The sequence below is a fragment of the Saimiri boliviensis genome, chromosome 8 (assembly GCF_048565385.1).
Source record: "Saimiri boliviensis isolate mSaiBol1 chromosome 8, mSaiBol1.pri, whole genome shotgun sequence".
In the NCBI taxonomy this organism is placed as follows: domain Eukaryota; kingdom Metazoa; phylum Chordata; class Mammalia; order Primates; family Cebidae; genus Saimiri; species Saimiri boliviensis.
The window spans coordinates 94,427,751-94,451,436 of record NC_133456.1 but is presented as its reverse complement, the minus strand read 5'-3'; the positions used below and the strand labels follow the sequence as shown (position 1 = coordinate 94,451,436).

Below are 23,686 nucleotides of genomic sequence, written 5' to 3'. Positions count from 1 at the left end.
GCTTAGTAAGAAGGAAGTTTGAGTCCAGCCCACATCTAGTACTTGTAGGTTTTATTTTTCTTATAAGTATCACTGTTCTTAACCATTTGTCAGACAAAGAGTCCATTGTAAAAAAAAATCAAATCCAATCTGATTTGTATGTTATCATAGACCAATTACCTAATTGGTATTTCATATCTGTTTACTCATTTAACTTGTGAAATGCTTCTCTCCCTGCAAAATTAAATGCTGGGCTGTTAGGGAAAAAACACACATTATGCACTTCTTCCTATTACCATATTGTTATTTTTTTAATTAAAAAAAAAATGCTTCTCAGTGAATTTATTATATTCCCAGAAAAACAAGAAACAACTCATTTTCTCTCTACTTATATATAAATTTTTATAAAAATTCTTTTACACCCCCAAAAGTGAGGAATTTTAACTTGAACTGTAAATGGATTTGACACTGCAAACTCTTAAAATATCTTCTTACTTCCTACTTGGATATTAGCATTCCAAATTTCTGACCAATTCTAAGATTTAGCTATTGCCTCTTTTACAGCATTTGACAGTAGCATTGTGCTTGATTAAGTTATGTCATGTTGTGTTACTGAGTTCTAGCTAGAAAATATAATAGTATCATGAACACCATGACTGAGTATTTGGCATCCAGAAAATGATAGTGGAAAATGAAACTGGTTTCAATAGAGATATTTCTGTGTGCCACTTAATAAAGGCATGGGAAAATTAATTATTATAGAACTAAAACAAAATAACTCAAGAATTAGGAAGTAGCAACATAAACAATTTTGGTATTATTCATAACTTGTCCTCTTCAAAGGAGAGAAGTATGGAGAGATAGAAATTCAGAATAACTTCACTATAATGTCTTGAGATTCTTAAGAGTATTTTAATGCCGAAAGTTGCATATATTATATCTGGGAGCTCTGTGGGACTTATGCAGAATAGGGATTTGTTTTCTTAGTGTATTTTACCATTTCTTTCTTGTTGGTCAGAGTCTCAGCGTTTCCTTGCCCAACAAAATGTTCTTGCCATAGGCCAAAACAAAACACATACCTTCAACATGGGAACCACATCATGAAAGTGAACAAGTGCCCCAACATCTTATTTACTCCAGAACAAGCTTTCATTGCTGAAACTTCTTCAGAAGGTTTCTCAAAGGGGGAAAATAGTATTTGGTTGGCAGAAAGCAGAGAGTAGGGTAAAATAAATCATGGAGTTTAAAATTAGATTGAATGTCTTCAAAGTGATCAATAACTGAAATTGCTTTTAAGGTGGGGAAAGAGAAAAGGTCTGTCTGGGTAATGTTCTAGATTAAGTCAGTATGGTCTGGTGCTTAAGCGAATGCACTCTAGAACCACAGTATTTGTTTTCTTACTTTGTCTTTCTTTGTTTTTGCTTTTTGAAACAAAGTATTGCTCTGTCTCCCAGGCTAGAGTGTGGAATGCAGCTCACTGAAACCTCTGCCTCCGAGTAACTGGGACCACAGGTACATGCTATACTAGGCTAATTTTTATATTTTAGTAGAGACAGAGTTTCACCACGTTGTCTATGTGATCCGCCCACCTCAGCCTTCCAAAGTGCTAAGATTATAGATAGCCTTGAGCCATGGTGCCTGGTGTAGAGTCACAGCGTTTGGAATTAAATTTTATTTCCTTTACTTATAACCTGTGTGAACTCGTACAGATCAGTCAATTTCGGTGTGTGACAGCAGGAGCAGAAAAAGCTAAACTTCTTGGCAGATGAAAATGGAGGGACATTTTTCCCCTGATCGTGAAAGAAGGGATTGTATTAGGGAAGTTATAGAAGAGAGACTGCAGACAAAAGCAAGTAAAAAGTAACCAAAGGGCCTTTAGGAACCATATATCTAACACTTGATTCTAAGGTATTTGCGTTGCATATGCTTACATCAGTAATGCTGACACGGGCTCAAAATTTGATAGTGGTGGTGCATCACACCTCTGTGTGTGTGCTGGGGGGGGTGCGTACCTCTGTATATTGGTCAAAATAAGGGACTACATTCTGTGTTCACATGAAGATACAGGGAGAGATGTAAGGGTGGAGATAAATCAAGAAATTCACAGAGGGGAACAAATAAGGATTCAGAGGATTCAGTACATCACAAACAGAGCTACTTCTAGAAACTATAAATTCTCGGGAGGGAGAAAGCACCTTTACCTCTCCCCTAGGAATTTGTACAGCTCTTTGGAAAAGCGTTAGGCTTTCGGTTGTTTGTTCATTTGAACATGAAGTATTAGTTTATGCTAATTTTATAAATTATAAGTGGCAAGGAGATCCCAGGTAACCTCTGGAGACCAGGACAGCACAGTGTTTGAGTGTGAGACCTGGAGCTAGAGTGATATGGTTTGCATGTGTCCCTACCCAAATCTCATCTTGAATTGTAGTTGCTATAATCCCCACTTGTCATGGGAGTGACCCAGTGAGAGATAATTGAGTCATGGGGCAAGTTTTTGCCATGCTGTTCTCCTGATAGTGAATAAGTCTCACAAGATCTGATGGTTCTATAAAACACAGTTCCCCTGCATACACTGTCTTGTCTGCCACCATGTAAGAAGGATCTTTGCTCCTCCTTCACCTTCCACCATGATTATGAGACCTCCCCAAGCCATGTGGAGCTGTGAGTCCATGAAACCTCTTTTTCTTTATGAATTATCCAGTCTCTGGTGTTTCTTCCTAGCAGTATGAAAATGGACTAATAGACTCTTGTTTTCAAGCCTGTCTGGACACATAAAAACTGAGTCAGCTTTGGTCAGTGGCCAATCATCTGTGAACCTCAATTTCCTCCTTTGGTAAAAAAACGTAACAATGATACAGGTGATTGTGAGGGTTACAGGTGATTCTGAGGATTCAGTGAGTGTACTTATCAAAGCATCTGGCATATAATAGCTATTGTCCACATATGAAAAAAAAATGAAAGAACAAAGAAAGAATTCAAAACATTACAATGAAATAATTCATACATCGTAAATGGGAAAATATCAGTACTTGGATTTTTAACAACTCAGTTGAGTGTACTATGTCCTACTATAAGCATGCCCATTTTTCTGGTGAATATTTTCCCTATCTCCACCTTTTCAGGTGTTGTCTCGTGGTCCTGATAAATGGATCCTGGGTACCCATAGCCTTCCTCCAAGCTTATGAGACTTGGCAAACCACTGACCTCCTTCTGTGTCAGGGGCTGGCACTGCCAAGTGCATCCTCTGATTGTGATCCTCAGGCCTTGGCAGGAAATGTACAGTTATCTTGCTTTAATTAGGCTGAGATTCATTCCTACATGTGGCAGCTGCAAAGATATATTCTCTTTACAATCAGATGTTACAATACTTGTATTGCCTGAACCTTAATTTTAAGTACATTTTGGTGGCCCTTGTCCCTCCTTTGCACCTTGGTTGCTCCAAGAGAGAGCATATGGGCCAGTAATTCTTTAAAGCTCATTTTATGGGCCATTCGCAGGCACTTCCTGCTGGCCTTTGGAACAGAGCCTTGTTTGTGACTGCATTTTTGCTTATGCTCCTGCCAAATGCTTCCTCCAAAACCAGCAATAAAACCACAGGACCTGATAAGCCATGGTCATCAGAATGGCTTAATGAGAGCAACCTCAACAATTGGGGTCGTTAACAGCAACCAGCACTGCAGGATTAGTAGCCCATGCACAAGGGCAGCCTGGGTAGGTCACCTCTGTGGACTGTGAGATTATCTCAAAATATTATAGAATTTGAGACCATCTCAGAGAATGATCTCATTCTAAGCAATTTTCTTTTAAGCAAAAATGGATAGGACAAAAATAGAAACTGGTAGTTCTCTCTGGCCTATCCTTGTAGAAGAATAAATCTAGCGTTCTTAAAGGTCTTACAGAGCAAAGGAAATAGTCACTGGATGCTTGTATGGCTACTTAATTCAGTGAACCTTGCCTCAGTAAATGATCTGATCTGAATTAAATCCTGTTTCCAGCTAGCAGAAGGGTATTTGAAATACAGATTGGATATGTACAATAGACTTTGTTCAAAGCATATTCATGTAGGATGGCATGTAGTTTAAATAAGGCAAAATTATATCTTGTCTATGATCTATGTGCTATTAATCAGCTTTAAAATGTAAATTATTAATTAAAACCTGTGAACTAGTAACATTTTGGAATGATTGTTTGATAGCTAACAGGACTTGTGTGACTTTTGAGAGGCGTTGATTTCCTTTCATGTCAGCTAATAGAAATGCCATTGTAATCATAAAAGGCACAGAGAAATTATGTCACAAGCGTATGGTATTTAACTGGAAGTGAACACAGAATATATTAACGTATCAGTGTTCTTATCAACAGTGTGTTATAATGACTTCTGATTAACACTGAAAAGATGATTGATGTTCCTGGGATTGTAGAGCACTGACAATGTGACATTGAGAGAATTCAATCCAAAGCTTGTTAATTTCATAGAATCGTTCAATTTCTCAGGACCTTTCAAAAACAATAGTAAGGAAAAAACCCTTAAAATTGTCACCTAGGGTGATTATTACTAGAAATAGAAACGATGATCTCAGTATGTTATTTTTATTTTGTTTTAAAATAAAGTTTATTAGGCTGATTTTTGTTCAGGAGTCACATTTAAACTGATGCAAACCAAAGTCATAAAGGACTCCCAAGTCAAGGCAATAGTTGACATCAACAGCGCCAACATATGTAGGCTGATTTAGTTTTTCCATGGCCAAAGAAGAAAGGAAGCATATTTGATGTGAATTCCTCTATGAGAAACATGGCAGACATGCCGGGTCCCAGATTAGTATAAAGCTAATGACTACTGATTGAGAGCAGGTGGAGAAAGGGAAGTGGGTGTAGCTGAGGATCAGTAGAGTTTATCTTAGTCAAATACTTTTATTATTAAAAGTATAGAAAATATAAGACTTGCTAAATTTACATGTCAGAACCAGTGAATCTATTTTATTAAACTAATACTTTACATGGATTGAAAAACAATGTTTACAAAAAAAACATTGATATGGAAAGTAATATAGTTAGCAGAGATAAACCGTAGATGTTTCAAATAAAATCATCTACCTACAAAAATTTTATTGGAACTAGAATGTGGTATTTATCTTGTATTTTTAGATTAGCGTATCTGAACTTTGTATCAGTCAGAGGAAAATGTAATGATTGGTCCTAACTACCTGGAATGTCATAATCATAGTAGTTACCATTACCCAGTAGTAGTAATTACCAATATGCCAGGCTTTAGTCTAGATACTTTACATTCATTATTTTATTTAATCCCTATAACAACCCTGCTAAAATAAGTATGTTCATTGCAACTTTTATCTTCGTAAATGATCTAGCTAACACTCTCCCATCAGTTTGATTGAAAAATTTGAAACTACCCCCAAAAACCTTCTCGTCTAACCTGGCAAAAACTCTACAGTCCATTTACATAAGCACATATTTTGTTTTGGTTTCTCCTTCCTTACAAAGGCCAATCCTTCCACTGGGCTTTCATTATCACCTTTCAGGCTTTACAAGGACCTTATTCTATCTGTGTCCTGAATCATCAGTCTCTTTCTTTACTTGATCATTTATTTCAGTATAGTGGCCTTACCCCCCCATACCCTTTGGTATTATTCCTAAATCTCACCTCTTATTCATAGCGAACTCAAGAGTTCTCATGACTGTGACCTCCATGTCCTTATCTGCTATCTACTATCCACTTCTCTTCCCCAAACTCTATTGAAACTTTTCTTGCCATGATCACATATGACCAACATGTTTTATCTTGTATGCTCACATATTATTCCACCTCTAGTTGTTGCTTTTTGCACCCACCCTCACTCATCTCTATGGTTCTCTAACTCTATATATAGATATTTTCAAGGTTAGCTCCAAGACAACTGTCCACCAATTTGCTCATGCCAAAAGTTTAAGAGTCACCCCGGCAGGTTTACCTTGATAGCTATGACTTCAAATATGATGTATATGCTGATAAATCCCATTCTTAGCACTAAGCTTTTTTTCCTGCAACTAGATGGTCCTATCTGGGGGTGATGGGAGACAGTGACAAATGATCAGGCATTAGATTCTCATAAGGAGTGTGCAACTTAGATCCCTCACATGTTCAGTTCACAATAGGGTTTGTGTGCTATGAGACTAATGCCACTGCTGATCTAAGAGGAGGCAGAGCTCAAGCAATGATGTGAGTGAGGGTGAGTGGCTGTAAATAAAGATGAAGCTTTGCTCACTTGCCTGCCACTCACCTCCTGCTGTGTGGTTTGGGGTTGGAGACCCCTGTTTTATAATTATTTGTAATATTGTCACTTAGATAGCTCATGGATAATACAAATTTAATAGACCCAAAATGAAATTCTTGAATTCCTTTAAATAATACCAATAATTATTCCAATTAGACCACAGTAAGGTTGTTAAAAAATAAGCAAAACAAAATAATGTACAATATATAATCTTTAGAACACATGATGGGTAATCTCTACTTTCACATCTCCCATCCATTCCTCTAAGACAGGCGTCCCCAAACTTTTTACACAGGGGGCCAGTTCACTGTGTAAAAAGACCCTCCCTCAGACCATTGGAGGGCTGCCACATACTGTGCTCCTCTCACTGACTACCAGTGAAAGAGGTGCCCCTTCCTGAAGTGCGGCTGGGGGCCGGATTAATGGCCTCAGGGGGCCGCGGTCTGGGGACGCCTGCTCTAAGATAACCAATGTGCATTTTTAAAAAAGTCCATTCTACAACTTTATACCAATTTAACAAGATGCTCATATTAGGTTTTTACTGTTTTTTCTTCCATAGTAGGATAATGATACATCAATATTTAGTGACTTTTTTTTTTAGAAATAATGACATTAAGAATGTTCCAAGTGAAACCGTTTAGATTTGATGTATCCTCTCTAATGTTTAACCATAGGACATTCTATGCATGTTCCAGATATGGTTCAATGATGTGCACTGCTATATTATTAAATTATTTCCAATCCATTTTATTAATATTTTAAATTTAAAACAAATATATTATACACACAAAGCCCACGATACCCTGCTTTCTACTACACTTTCATTGAAACCTTGCCCATTATGCATTAACAACCCTGGCTTCTATTCAATACCATGAGACTTCCCTGCATTTTTTTCATCCAGAAATTTAGTACTGTTTTTTTTCATTCTGGAAGAAATGCCTTCCTTGTTCCTTATCATCACTGGATGGCTGTCTCTTTCTCATCTATCAGATCAGTGCTCTCTTCTTTGCTTTTACAGGATCTCTTGGGTAAAAAGTTAAACTGTTGTGACAGAGACCCAAAAACAAATGCCTCAAACAAGACAGAAGTTTACTTATATGTAATAAAATGATCTAAAGTTGATGTTCCAGGTTAGCCATGTTTCTACTCCAGGTAGTCACTCAAATATCCAGGTGAATGGTGGCTCTTTTGTGTTCAACATGTGGCTTTCAAGATCTCCCATATCTTTGGCAATTTAGGTGGGAGTGGTGGTAGGTAGATCAGGAACTTCAAAATTTGTGGAGATTCCTCTCAAACATAATAAGTGCAAGTTTCACTCATCATTTTTGCTTGCCATACTTAGCTGCAAAGAAGTCTGGGAAATGTAATCTCTGGTTAGACAAGCAGGTTTGATCAACAGGTCTACTATTATGGGAGAAGGGAGAGTAGATCTTGGTAGACAATTTCAGTCTGCACTCAGAACACTTACCACAATTTGTAAATGATGTATTTTTTCATTTTTAAAACAATCTTCTGATCTTCCTATTAGATAGTAAGCACAATAAGCATAAAATACCTGCTTGTTTTATTGTTTTATTCACAACTAAACCTTCTGCCCTAAATACAACTTCTGTCTTTTAGTAGGTTCTCTCTTTCTTTTTTTCTTTTTTTTTTTTTTTTTTTGAGATTGAGTCTGACTCTATCGCCCAGGCTGGAGACTAAGTCTGGCTGCAACTCCCAGGCTGGAGTGCAGTAGTGCCATCTTGACTCATTGCAACCTCCACCTCTTGGTGGAGGATTCAAGCAGTTCTCAAGCCTCAGCCTCCTGACATAGATGAGATTACAGGTGTGTGCCACTGTGTCTAGCTAATTCTTGTAATTTTAGAGATAGGGTTTTGCCATAATGGCCAAGCTGGTCTCAAACTTCTGGCCAAAAGTACTCCTCCCTCCTCAGCTTCCCAAACTGCTGGGATTACAGGAGTGAGCCACCACACCTAGCCTAATAGGTTAATTCGATAAATAACTGATTGAATGAATGAAAGGATTTTAAAGGTAAAGAAACCGAGGCTCAAAGAAGTTAGACAATTTAGGAGAATGGGTGACCATTCTTCAGGAAGATGGCAAGATGTATGCCTCAGATGGATGGCTTTACAAGGTAGCTAGTAAGCATTCTGAATTTCTGTGATTCTATTATGTAGGAAATCACCACATTCCAGATAAGATCATGACCTTGCTTTGTAAAGGAATAAATCAAGAGAAAATTGAAAATATACTTTCTATCTCATTGGTTCTGTCACAAAGAACTCTTTCCCTCACACTGCTGCATCCTAAATTCTCATAGACGCCAACCACACATTAAAATGGCAACCATTGATCTGAGATGCTGGAAGACTGCAGCAAACTTGTGCCATACCTTTTTAAAATCACACCTTCCTTGGACAGGTTTGCCTGTAAATATGTGTTGGGTGTAACAGATTTTCTGCTAGGCTACACTGGAAGAACAAAAGTAAACAGATAGTTGGTATTGTCTTTATCACATACTGTGTTTAATTAAAAAGAAAGAAAGAAGCACAAGATTTTGCAAGATAATAATCAGTGCAGTTAAACTGATTGTCAACTGTCTTCTGATCAGCAAAGTATGAGTATTCATTCCCCTTAATAATAAAAATACTCTGGACATTCTTCTTTCAAATGTTTCTTCTGCAAAGTAACTAATTACAAATCTGATTTTCTTTGTTTTCCAAGATATTGAAGACTTTGAAACTAAAACAAGAAGCACGGTATCTGTCCGAGAAGGTCAAGGTGTGGTGCTTCTCTGTGGCCCACCACCACATTTTGGAGGTATGATGGGGTAATTTGGGTCACATCATTAATGCGGTCACTTGGAGAGTGATGTGACCACTTCAGGTCTTGGAGTCAACAATAATGTTTCATCAAATCACAGGAACTGTGAAATCTTGTCAAGCTCATCCACTGCATACAAGCAGTTCTATATTCAAATGTTTTCTACTAAAAATATTTGTTTAAGCAGCCACACAGCAAATATGTCTTTAAGGAGATACAGCATGGCATTGTACGTAGAGTGAGTACCAGGGCTTTGTAGAGAAACTGACCACAGCTATAATTTGGTGCTGTGCAAGCAAACTTCATGACAAGGGGGCATTTTATGTAACCTACATTGAGGCTCGTTTTTCTGATCTATAAAATAGAAACATCAACTGATGTTTGTGTTTAGTTTTGTTGTAAATGTTAAATGAGCTAATAAATGTAAATTAAGTAGTATAATGACTAGTAGTTTAATAAGTAAAGAAAGTTAAGATTACTACTACATTTTTATTTTTGGGCTCTATGGAGAAGCAAATTCCAACCAACACTCCTCTTGGTAACGTCGCGTTAATTATTGAAGGAGATAATTACCCATTAACTGGAAGCAAATTCTGTATAGCACCAAATCAGAATGTCTCCCAGCAATAGTAAAAATCAAGCAATATATGCCAACCTCTACTTTGGAAGACTCTGGATTGGGCAGTGGATTGCCTGTTGTCAGGTGTCCAAACCACTTACTGATTCTCATCCCTTTGGGAAGAAATGTGCCAAATTTCACATGATTTGGTAAACTTAGTCATGATTCTCAACTAACAGTGAACCTGGAGGAGGTAATGTGAAAACGTCCATGGAGTCATTTGGTACAACCCAATATCACTCTGACTATACAAAACACAGACTCAAGGACTTTAACGTATATTAGATTCTTAAATTTTCCCAAAAACTTATAAGAGATATGTGAGTATAATTATTGTTTTACAGGCTGAGTACACTGTAGAGAGGTAGAAAGAGGTTAATTAACTGGTCCAAGGTCACGCAGCTGGCAGGCAATGGAGCCAGTATTCAAATCTGGGAAGTCTGTCTCCCAGACCCTCAGCTCTTAATTTTTACTGCTTTTGTTATAGTTGATTTCCATTCTGGAACAGGAGAACTTTTAATATACATGGGACAGACGTTTAAAAATAAAATTTAAGCAATTTACTTTTAGTGTTAAACCAAATATTATTTATGAGCCTTGAGAAACTTGACAGTATTTTTCTATTATTATTTTTATACAACCTCATAAATTTCCATTAGCAAAAGAAAAGAAAGCTAATTCAAAGTTAGCAATATCTTATTCAGTATTATAACAGAGTATTATGGCATTATATTCACCTGAAATGACAGGGGAGAGATGCAGTGCTTTTGATGCTAAATTGAGATAAAATAATATTGTTACAGAGCATAAAAAAATTGCTCAGGCTTTTTGTTGATGTTGATTTTTTAACTATATAGAAAACCGTTTTCCAGCACCATAGTCTAAGATGACAAAACATGCAAAATCTTATCAGTTTCTGCTGTCAGTCTATGTCATTTTATGCTCTGATATTATTCAAAGATTCTTTACACTTTTGAAAATTGTTTTCAAGTTTGTTTAGTTGGGAATCAAAGAAATGTCAAATATTTGTAAATGAATCAGCTCTATATGTAAAAAAATAAATATATATATATAAGGATATATAAGGCAGCCAGACAGGAAACACTTGTTCATTACCTTGTCACCTATCAATATTAAAGAATATGTTGATCTTCTTAAAGCATGTGAGGCCCTCATTATAATGGTGCCCCTGGGATCAATGCCATAAAATTAAGTCACAGATAAACAAAAACTGCCTTAAATTAAGACCTTTGTAACTGAATAATTTTGCTGCATGGGAATAAGAGCAAACATGTCTGATACCAAATTTTGTTTGTTTGTTTGTTTGTTTGTTTTAGATGGAGTCTTGCTCTGTCTCCTAGGCTGGAGTGCAGTGGCAAGATCTCAGCTCACTGCAACCTCTGCCTCCCAGGTTTGAGTGATTCTCCTAACTCAGCCTCCTGAGTAGCTGGGATTACAGGTGCACACCACCACACCCAGCTAATTTTTATATAAAAGTATAAAGTAGAGACGGGGTTTTACCATGTTGGCCAGGCTGGTCTCAAACTCCTGACCTCAGGTGATCCGCCTGCCCTGGCCTCCAAAAGTGCTCGGATTGCAGGCGTGAGCCACCATGCTTGGCCCCAAATTTAATTATGTTACAAGTAGCATCTCATCACAATTCCAAGCATATTTGTTGGCTGAAAACTTTTTTGCTAAAGTTAAATTCCCTGTCTCCTTGATGACTTGCAGTTGAGGGACACTCTCAACTTGTAGAGGCTGCTGAATTTCTTTTTTTTTTTTTTTTTTTTTTTTTGAGACGGAGTTTCGCTCTTGTTACCCAGGCTGGAGTGCAATGGCGCGATCTCGGCTCACCGCAACCTCCGCCTCCTGGGTTCAGGCAATTCTCCTGCCTCAGCCTCCGGAGTAGCTGGGATTACAGGCATGCGCCACCATGCCCAGCTAATTTTTTGCACCATTAGTAGAGACGGGGTTTCACCATGTTGACCAGGATGGTCTCGATCTCTTGACCTCGTGATCCACCCGCCTCGGCCTCCCAAAGTGCTGGGATTACAGGCTTGAGCCACCGCGCCCGGCCTGAATTTCTTGCAGTGAGCATTTGTCCATTGTCAAAGCCAGCAACAGAGAATCTCTCTCACATTAAGTCCCTCAAATACTTCAAACTTCGTTAGCTAGGAAGAACCCTATCTCTTGTAAGGGCTTTCCAGATAAAAATCATGCCCACAAAAGCTGAATTCAGTTTTTTTAAATCAACCTGTGCCATCTAATCTTATCTAATCATGAGCATGATCTCTCATCCTGTTACAAGTCCCACTCACACTCTGATGAAGAGAATTATACAAGGGCATGAGTCATTGAAGGTCACTTTAGAATTTTGTCCTACAATATGTTTTTCAAGTATTTTGTCTTCTATTTACAATTTCCCTAAAAGCTCTATATTTCCTACCACACATGGCTTTCACAGAGCAATGTCCTAGAAGCATCATACAGAGTTAACAGGGCACTGTAAAGTAAATGTTGGCATGGCCAAATTATTTTTTAAATCTCATGTGTAAATATTTAAAAAGCATCTCATAAAGAAAAGTACCACAAACTTCACAGAGATAGAAGGCCATAAAGGATGGATTTTTTTTTTTTTTTTTTTTTGCTGAGTCTCATTCTGTTGTCCAGGCTGGAGTGCAGTGGCATGATCTTGGCTCACCACAAACTCCACATTCCAGGTTCAAGGGATTCACCTGCCTCAGCCTCCCTAGTAGCTGGGACTACAGGTGCATACCACCATGCTCAGCTAATTTTTGTATTTTTAGTAGAGATGGCATCTCACTATGTTGGCCAGGCAGGTCTCAAACTCCTAACCTCGTAATCTGCCTGCCTCAGCCTCGCAGAATGCTGGAATTACAGGCGTGAGCCACAGTGCTTGGCAAAGGCTGAAATTTTTACATCAAATTTTTGACAATTTAGTCTGTTTTTTTCTACGTAACCAGTCAGCAAGAATGAGTCTCACAGGGAGTTCTGCAACAAGGGAGAAATCACATTAAAATTGCTATTATCAGAACATCCTGAATTCTTTATGCTTTCTTTTTAGTGTATTCACATAAATATATACAAAACCTTTCTTTTTTAACAAGGAAAGCCTATCAAATACATTTTAGTGTGATATCTGTATATCTATGCGTCTATATCTATAACCTTATAAGAGAGTAAGAAAAACTATCAACATCGCTAAATTTTATAAATTTACCCAGCAAAGAATGGCTCCAGTTTTTAAAAACAAAACAGTAAAATGTCTAGATGGCTTTTCCACATAAATGATTAGCCACAACCCCATGAAATAAACTGTTACAAATAAACTGTTACAAAGTTGTCCTTTCTTCTGCACAAACCAAAGGAGAACTGAATCCGGTATAGACCTTTTGTGGATACTTTCTACCCAGTTTTGAAGCACAAACACAGATGTGCTGCTCCTCTATAAAGGGAGGGTTTGACAGGGAAAGGTTAGTCTAGCAGAGAAGGCATCACAGTGAAAAAGAAAATGAACCTGAGCAATAATGCCAGGACACAGTCTAAGACACTCTATTTTATGATTTCGAAATATGGAAGCAGAATAGGCACCATTCTCTGTAATCTGAGTGGAGGAGTATATTTGTTTTTTAATCCTATTTCCTAATCAGAGATGGATTTTGTGATGGTAACTGAATCTCTGACCTTAGGACCAGACTCAGCTCTTGTTCCGATCTTCCCAAAAAGTCTTATCTGTAAAATTCTGAGAAATGTTAAGTTTAACAACGCTTTGTAAGGACAGAACAGAGAGGACTACAATGCACACCTGATTACAAACTTCAGAGATTCCTGTTAGGCATTTCCTTCATTTCTCCTAAAGGCTCTCTTACTGGTAGGCTATAACTTCCCGCATCTTCCCAACAATCTCCAACAAGTCTCCCAATTATCTATTATAATTCTTCTCCATTTGGACACCCATCTCAGAAAAATTCATTTCTCCTTTAGCTTCTCAGTGCTTGGCAGAACCAAAATTTAGTAGATGGCCAAACAAAAATATTTCATTTCTTCTACTATATCCCTGCAGAGTTCTAAGGTCATTCTTTGGGTCAAGCAACAGAAAGAAACAACACAGAACTTTTTTTTCTTTTTGAGAGGGAGTCTTGTCCTGTTGCCTATAGAGTGCAGTGGTGCCGTCTAGACTCAGTGCAACCTCCCCCTCCCAGGTTCAAGCAATTCTCCTACCTTAGCCTCCTGTGTAGCTGGGACTACAGGCACCTGCCACAACACCCGGCTAATTTTCTGTGTTTTTAGTAGAGATGGGGTTGGTTTCCAACTCCTGGCCTCATGTGATCCACCCTCCTTGGCCTCTCAAAATGCTAGAACTGTGGTGTGAGCCACCATGCCCAGCCCACAAAACTTATTTTATATTTATTTTATTTATTTATGGGGATATGGTGTCACCGAGCCTTTGGCTGAACTTTGAGCAGTATGCAGAGAGGTGTTTCCACCATGGATTCTCACTTGACCCAAGAGTGAGATTTTGTGAAGTTTCAATCAGTCGTCACAAAAATTCTGCACAAACTATTTGCAACAGAGCTGAAGGCAGAATTTCTTTTACATTTTGGAATAAACAAAAAGTGAAGGAGAAATATGAAAACAAGCAGTCAATAAACTTTCAAGGGTCCGGTGAGTTAGCCTAACCTCATAGGAAATTTTATTTTAAAATGACAGAATGAAGCAATAATACATGTTATCCACAATAATTAAAATCACCTTTATTATGTAGTAACAGTTTCACTTTATCAAAAGTAAAGAACACTCTTTCCCTTTGTTGGATGGATATGAAACTCTCAATCCCGGGCTCATAAAAATTATAGGTTTAAAATTTGCTTTAGAGGAAATGGTCCATTGTCTCCTTAGATCCAACTTTTTGGCTGGTAGAATAATTGAATTGATGCCAAAAGTTTGGATCATCTATGTCTGTAGCAGGAAGATAGCACTACTATCTGAACCCGCTGTTTGTATTTGCATTGATAAATATGTTGACAATTCCACTTAAAAGTCACTTCAAGCAAAGCCTCACAATTCTGTTATAGAATAAAGAGGAAAATTATATAGAGAAAAAAGTGCTAAATTTTAATATCCCCTTCCTCCAGTTGGTGTATTTGCTGTTTCTGGAGTAAATGAAGGTACTTTTGTCTTAGTGGGTAGGTCAAATTGACAGTGGGTATGTTACTTGAGGCTCTTTGAATGTGTAAAAGGCAGACAGGCCCAATGGTTGCCTGTTGGTTTAATAATAATGATAATAACCATAACCATCATTATTGAACTTGTTATTCATGCGACAAATATTTATTGTGTAGTTACTGTCACTCATTTTTTTTTTTTGCATTTTAGTGATAAAGTGGAGAAGAGAGACAAAGTTTAGTTCCATGAATCTTATAATAAAGAAATATAAAGCATTACAGGGCCAGGTGCAGTGGCTCACGCCTATAATCCCAGCACTTTGGGAGGCCGAGGCGGGTGGATCACGAGGTCAAGAGATCGAGACCATCTTGGTCAGCAAGGTGAAACCCCGTCTCTACTAAAAATACAAAAATTAGCCGGGCATGGTGGTGCACGCGTGTAGTCCCAGCTACTTGGGAGGCTGAGGCAGGAGAATTGCTTGAACCCAGGAGGCGGAGGTTGCAGTGAGCCGAGATTGTGCCATTGCACTCCAGCCTGGGTAACAAGAGCGAAACTCCGTCTCAAAAAAAAAAAAAAAAAAAGCATTACAGGGAGTAATAAAAGCCAGAAGAAAAATAAAAGGGGACAGGAAATAGATGTTGCTATTGTATATTCTAAGGTAAAAGAAGGTTTCACTGCCATTTGAGCAGACAAAGAAGTGATGGAGTGAGACATATTAAGTGAAGGCAGTTCAGGCAGAGGAAACAGCATGTGTGAAGAACCTGTGGGGAAACCGTATCTAGCATGTTGTCAGAATAGCAATGAGGTCAGCATACTTGAAGTAAAATGACCAAACACGAGAAAGAAATGAGGACACACAGCCTTACGTTCAGACATTTTAGGCAGTTTGCCTTTTCCCATGAGTGAGATTAAAATTTACTGGACGATATTCAGCACAGTGACATGCTTTCTCTCACTTTCATGTTTAAAAATTTACTCTGGATAATAGACCACAGAGGGTCAAGAATACAAGCAGTTAAAAAGTGATTGTGTTAATTCAGGTGAGAGATAATGGTGGCTTGGACCAAGTAGATTGCCGTAGACAGTTGGATAATTGCCAGTCTTTGGTATGTATTTATAAGGCATAACTAAAATAATTTTCTGAAAAATTAAATGAGAATTATAAGAGAAAGAGAGGAGTAAAAGATAACTCCAAGGATTTGGCACTGAGCAACTGGAAAAATGGAGTATCATTTATTGGGGTGGAGTTGATGAAGGGGGAGCAGGTTTAGGGATGGAGTAAATCAGGAATTTGTTTAAGGAGATGTTAATGTTCGGATGCTAGTTAGATACAAGAGTGAAAATTTCTAGCGGGCAGCTGGATTACATGTCTAGGCCAAAAGATCTGGTTTAAATAGGTAAATTTGGAACTTACCTTATATAAGTAATATTTAATGCTATATAATCAGATAAGATTATGAATACTTACTATGTACTAGGCACCTCAACTCATTTAACATTTTAAGGGAAGATATCTCAATTTTATAAGTTGAGTATTGTTAGTGTTAACTAACAACTACAGTTAACTAAACTAACAACATAACTTGGCTAAGATCTTGTCTCTGGAATTCCAAAGATCCTGTCTAAATACCAGTGCATTTATTCCGCTCTCTAATTTTGTCTGGCATAATCTGGTCTGTAAGATAAGAGTCTGGTGGGACTGGTTTTGCAAAGTACAGGTCAAAATACCTCACTGATAAAATCAGATATGGTGAAGAAGCCAGCCAAACCCTGCAAAACCAAGATAGTGACAAAAGCGATTTATAGTCCTCTACTCTGCTCATTATTTGCGAATTATAATGTGTTAGCTTGCTAAAAGACACTCCCACCAATGGCATGACAGTTTACAAATGCCATGGCAACTTCCAGAAGCTACCCAATATAGTCTAAAAGTGGAAGGAACCTTCAGTCTTGGGAATTCTCCTCCCCTTTCCCAGAAAATGAATGAATAATCCACTCCATGGTTAGCATATGAGCAAGGAATAACCATAACAATAGCCAGCAAGCAGCCCTTTGGGCTGCTCTGCCTATGGAGTAACCACTCTTATTCCTTTACTTTCTGCTTGCTTTCACTTTATACTGTTGGCTGGCTCTTGAATTCCTTCCTGTGCAAAGACAAGAACCCATGTGGACTCCCAGGCTGAACCCCAGTTTGGAGATTTGCCTTGGACAGCTTGTTTTCATTCCCTCTCCAAGTACGGTTGGCCAGTGTATAATCAGTTCTATAGTTCTTTGGAACTAAACAATAATACTAACCTATGACACCTTATTTAGCTGTCGTTCATAGGCCATGAAGACCACCATCGCCTTGATTCCAAACAGTAGGTGTATAAATCAGAAGGGATCCAGTAAAATCCAGGTGATCAAGCAGTAATTGTGGAACAAATGGGAATTCAAATAGGAGTGGATTTTAAAGACATCAGGCCCTTTTCTGGATTGCATCATAAACTTCCTCAGGACAAGTATCAGAAACATCAGTCCAGAAAAGGAATTATTCTTGGATTAGGTTTTTGCCACTGAGCTAGCATAACCATGATTTACCATCCAAGAGTCAGTCACATTTAACGCTGGAGCACTATACAAGATTTGCAGTAAAGTACACACATTCTGGACTATTCCAAAGGGGGGATTTACTCAGTAAATCTGAACACTAGACTTCAAGTTCTTTATTCTATTCATTTATTTTCTACCTCAGGAAACATGCTACCAATTTTGAGATCTGTTCTGCAGTGCCAATAAAAGTTCTCAGTGTCAATGTTTATCATGAGTTATTTTTTCTCTAATAAAAATTACATGCTATATAATGGGTATAATTGCACATATCTTTCTTGTTTGTATTTTAAACATTACAGTACAAGATACAGGGCTGTAAAAGATGTCAAAACATAATCATGCTCTAGGGAAAATAGGATTTGTTGTATGCTTGAGAGAGCAGCAGATAGAGTCTTCAATTGCTTACTGCAGATCTGCCATTTCTAATCATAATAAAATTGTAGAAGATGGTGTCATTGTGAAACTACAAAAAATGTTTCAGGAAGGACCAATTATCATTCAACTCTAATGCTACTGCTGAATCATCACAGGGAAAATGCATCACAATCATTAATAACTGATAAATGTCATAGATGGTGGAGAAAATATTTAAAAATTCAATGGTTTCAACCTAAGTGGCTCATAAATTATACATTTAATTAAGAAAAGCCAAATGGGAACGTTTTTAAACTTCCATTTTGGAAGGTTGTTTTTTTTTTTTTCTTTCCCTATTAAAAGATATACAAATTAAGCCCAGTAGTGGCTGATGCTGGAACAAAATAGATAAAAGCCCCCATTGCAGGCTGGCTGTTCGGATGAGTGGGAAGAGCCAGCCCATAGCAACAAGGGAGCAGGGCAGGATGAGAAATGCTATGACAGCAAAGACTTGCAGCTTTACATCACCACCAATTCAGAGGGCACAAAAGGGCACCTGGATTGTACTCCCAGAGCTGCTGCTAACTCTGTTCCCCTCTGCTGCTTCACTTGTAAAAATGAAGAGGTTGGGCTAGCAGGTCTCACAAATCCTTGCTATCCCAAACATTTTATGAATTTAGAAACTGAGAAAGAGCATCTCTTCCAGACTCCAACACACCACTCATACACAAATATACAAGGCGGCCAACTGTTCTGAATCCAAGTATTTCCCTTCCCAGTGTCATTATGCAGAGGGGACTGAGTTTTACCGTTTTCATCAATTATTTTCAAAGTGTAGATCCAGACCCCCCAGTGTCATTGTCACCTGGGAGCTTGTTAGCAATGCAGATTTTCTGGCTCCTCCCCAGAGTTATTGAATCACAAAGTCAGAGGCTGGAGCCCAACTGCTTGTGTTTAGCAAGTCTTCCAAGAGATTCTAATGAATGGTGAAGTTTTAGAAACTCTGCTTCAGAGAGGCCCATTTAAGAGGGAAAAGTTACTTCTTCAAGTTTTTATATCTGTTCTACTCCCTGCTAATATTAGCAATAAGTACTTTACAGTAATTTCAAATGGCAGTTTAACTTATTAATCTATGAGGTTCTTAAAAAATTGGATGCAGAACAAGCAATGTCAATGGGGGAGGAAATGAACAGTGAGGAATACTTGTCTTAGAATGTGAGTAGGGTTGGTTACTTGAGGAGCTTGGGATTTGGGAAGGAAGGTTAAAGGTGAGGAGGAAGAGCCAAGGAGAGGAAATGAACATAGAAAAAGAGGATCAATTTTAAAGACATTGAAAAGTAGAAAGGCATTGTTATGGAAATGGGTCTAGATTCAGATTCCAAGAGAGGGTTCTTGGATCTTGCACAAGAAAGAATTCAGGGCGAGTCCATTAAGTGAAAGCAAGTTTATTAGGAAAGTGTAGCAGAATAAAAGAATGATCCCTCTGCAGACAGAGCAGCCCTGAGGGCTGCTGGTTGTCCATTTTTATGGTTATTTCTTGATCATATGGTAAATAAGGGGTGGATTATTCATGCCTCCCCTTTTTAGACAATGTAAGGTAACTTTCTGATGTTGCCATGGCATTTGTAAATGGACCTGGTGCTAATGGGAGTGTAGCAGTGAGGATGACCAGAGGTCACTCTCATTTATTTCTTGATGCTGATGGATTTTAGCGGGCTTCTTTAAAGACTCCAGCCTTTTTTATCAGCAAGGTCTTTATGATCTGTATCTTGTGCTGACTTTCTATCCCATCCTGTGACTTAGAATGCCTTAACTTTCTGGAAATGCAACCCAGTAGTAGGTTTCAACCCCATTTTACACAGCCCCTATTCAAGATGGAGTTGCTCTGGTTCAAAGGCATCTGACAGTATCATTAGGAAAAGAGCAAGGATTTGGCATCTGCAGGATCTAGGTTCAAGCCCTACTCCTCCCACATGTTATGAATACAATTTTGGGAAATTACCTTTATACTGTTAGTTCCTGAACCTCTCTCTATAACAGAGATATTAGCAATATGTTTTAGCCTCATAAAGCAATTGCTGGCATGATGAAAGTTTTTTCAAAATTTATTATTAATCTTTATGTAATCTTTCTTATTTCTGAACTAGATTCTTCCAGGAGCTTCTAAATATTCCACTATTAAAGAAGGATACACCACAAGTAGGAATAAATTGGAAAGTTTTAGCAGCTAAGGTAAAAATGAATTCACCAGGAGAGAGAGGAAAATTACAGTCTCCAGTCACAAGATTACAGGTTGTAGAATACAAAGATTTCTTGGGCACTAGTGGCAACCTGTAATTTTTGTTAAGTGAAAGGGGTGACATTGGATTTCAGAGAGCTAAAGCTTATTTCTCTCCACAAATAGGCATTGAATAAGGATCCATAACCTGAGACATGGCCCTAGGAATTTGCTCAAGATTGTCTTTATTTCACGAACAGTTCAAAAGATGAGGAGTCAATGACAACAGGAGAATCTGAACTACATTTTTTCCCTCCTTTTTATATTGAAGAAAAATTTACTATCTAGACGACTCTGGTTTCAAACAAAAACCCTTTGAGCGTCTCTTTGGTGGAGACAGCAACAGGCTTAGAAGTGAGGCAGCAAAGGACATCAGTAAAGAAACTTTGAAGCAAGAGACCACATGGAATGATGAAAGACTCCAACAGGGACTTGCAAAAGAAAATGAAGACTCAATACATGAGAACAGCATAAGAATCTCAAAGCATTTTTCAAAAATAAAAAGCAAATTGTATTTATGCATATTTGATCCAAAAGCATAGACTCTCATAGGGAGATCAAAGGAATGTTGAGGGTGGAGTAAACCATTCATAGAAGCTAAGCTTTAACCTCCATTCATTGTCAAAATATCTTTTTTTAATAACATCTCAAGTAGTGTTCATCCATACACTGCTTGATCATGTCTAATGATAAAGAGCTCACTACCTAGTAAATCATCTGCTACTATCCTAAAATTTAGACTGTTCTTCATTATATTAAGTCTAACAGCATTCTGTCACCTCCAGCAGCCACAAGTTCTACTTTTACCTTCTGAACATTGATAGGATTTTATTTAACTTTTTATACATGAGACAGCCCTTCAGTGTATAAAGACAGCTGTAATATGCTTCCCAAATCTTTTTTCCCAGTGCTAAAATCAAGGTTGTATCATTTTCTTTTGTGACTAGCCTTTGCTGCATTTTGTTTTTTATCTCTTGATAAACTTGAGATTTTAAATTCCTCTTTCAATAATGGTTGCTCTGAACAAAATATTTTAGTCAATTGTATGAGTCATTTGGAGGGTATTAAAAACACAGATTCCACAATACCTGGCTTAGACAGAATAAATACAACGAATTTGCTAAGAATTGAGTTAGCTATTTGTATTTTAACAGGCTTCCTTAGTGATTCTAATGTGCATCAGGTTTGGGAATTAATGCCTGAATAAAACATAAAACACCAATTTGACCAGTGCAGAGTAAGAATAAGAAATGTTATCTATCCTGTTTTTACAAGTTGCACCTCATTCTGGTGTTTAGACTTTCTGACACTATTCTTGTTCTGTTGTTTCTTTTTTCAATTTACACCAAAAAATGGATATTAATTTAAAATTCTAATGTGACAGAAACACATTACAAAGAGAGTAAAAGCCTTTTGTATTTCCCTCAACCCACTCTGAGAAGACCACTGTATACATCTTCATGTTTTTAAATGTAATAATCTGCATAAACATCACACACACACACACACACACACACACACACACACACATTCCCACACTCATAACATGTTTTTTACATAAAACTGCTGCTGAGGTATTTTTTCCTACTTGACACTACTTTTATAGGTTAAATGACACTTTTTGCATTTTCTCTTGCAAGTAGCATTTGTAGCATTTGCAAGATGCATAAGTAGCATTTGCTGTGTTACTGTTATTCCTGGTCAAATCTTTACCTCATGTCTTCTTCATTCCTGGGAATGATATCTAGATTCTGTCTGTAGAGATAAATTTCTTTTTACTGACATCATTAATAAATTGAAAAATTAATTCTTTTGCTCCTTCCCACTATTAATAGATTCACTATTTCCTTCTCTTTCGTTCATTTCACATTTCCTTTCTCCTGTTTTTTCTTTCTCCCTTCTTTCTTTCTTTCTTCCTAAAAATCTCATTTTTTAAGTGTATGGTTCATGCTTTATACATTTTTTTTCTTGATGGAAGGAATGATAAAATGACAATATTCCTTCATTCCCACTTTCAAGAGTTTGTCTCTGCAGATCAGATTTAAGTCCAAAATAGGTGTCAGTTTGTTTTGCCACCATGTAGTTTTGGTAATTTAAATTTAGCAAGATTAGTGAAGAATGTTTCAGATGGTCTGTTCCCAGCTGAGGAAGCCTACTGGAACATATCAGAGATAATTTGTTTCTTTTGTTTCTGCCATGTCTTGCTTCTGTGCCAGTTTTTAATATAAGTACAGTTGGCAAATAGGAACTCAGCTCTCTGGACAAGAGGTTCCAAGATGTATAAACTGCTCCCCTGTGAGCTGTGATTCCCAAATATATGAGGGGCCATCCAAGTGAAGCCTTTTTTGTTTTTACTTAGCTGCAGTGCATTCCCCTTCTCAACCCTGAGTACCTATACCCTCTACCTATTCTAGGGGTCCCCTTTGAACCGACTATATTCTTCCACTTCCCTAGACGTAATTTTATTCTACCTAGTTTTCACAGTTCAGTTAATTTTTTAGCTTCACGAAGAATTATATTCACTAAACTTTAATACGTATGAATATTTGCCTTTGCTCAAATATTTCTGGCTAAAAAAGAAATTGACAGCACATGATTTTTGTGAGGCTATAGGACAACTGAAACCCTCAAATATTACTGGTGGAAGTATAAACTGGTACAACCACTTTAGAAAAATCTTTTGACATTTCTTATTAAGTTAAACATATATCTACATTATAGCTTACTCCTAGGAACCTAGCCAAGAAAAATAAAAATGTACACAGACAGTCTTAGACAAGGATACTTATTTCAGCCTAATACATAATGACCTCAATCTGGAAATAATCCAAATGCTCATCAGTGGAAAGGTGTCTAAACAAATTAAGATATATTCATAAAATTGAGTGCCATCCACAATATCATGAAAGAAAGGACTTATAGTCATGACAACAATAGATGAACCTTAAAATTATGTTAAAAGAAAGAAATCAGACATAAAATAGTCCATCCTGTTTGATTCCTATGACATACAAATGACAGCAGAAATAATTTATGATGATAGAAATCCAGTAGTGGTTGCAGTTGTAGAAAAAATGCCTATAATGCCTTTGTCAAAGCATATGTCATCTTCCATTGAGATTACCCACATTATTGGCAATTAGCAGTAACTGATGTGACCTTCATAGGGCACAGGTTTTGTTTGGTTTTACTCTAAGACCTAAAACTGTCACAGAATAGCTGCTTAGAAACCATGTAATAATCAGGCCAGTGCAGTGGCTCATGCCTGTAATCCTAGCACTTTGGGAGGCTGAGGCAGGAGCTTCCCTTGAGCTCTGGAGTTCGAGATCAGCCTGGGCAACATAGTGAGACCCTGTCTCTATAAAAATAAAAAGGAAATTATATGATGATCAAATGAATGAACTTCAAGATCTGTGGTAGAGTTCTTAAACTTAAATTTTTAACAAGTACCTGCAAGTATGTTTAATTCTTCTGATAATGCATTGGGAAACACTGCTTTGAAGCAGCATAAGTTTTGCTGAAGGAATTCTGTGTATATATATCTTATGAAATTTCTTAATAAATTCTTCCACTTATTTC

General features: G+C 37.5%; 1 protein-coding gene across 2 annotated transcripts in view; it reads left to right on the top strand.

Moving 5' to 3' along the window:
• CNTN6 (contactin 6) overlaps window positions 1-23,686 on the top strand; it is a 297,903-nt gene that overhangs the window by 168,134 nt on the left and 106,083 nt on the right. For both annotated transcript variants that reach the window (XM_074404894.1, XM_074404893.1), the window contains exon 5: window positions 8,979-9,074. In XM_074404894.1, the coding sequence (XP_074260995.1) occupies window positions 8,979-9,074 (96 nt within the window). The remainder of the gene's footprint in view (window positions 1-8,978; window positions 9,075-23,686) is intronic.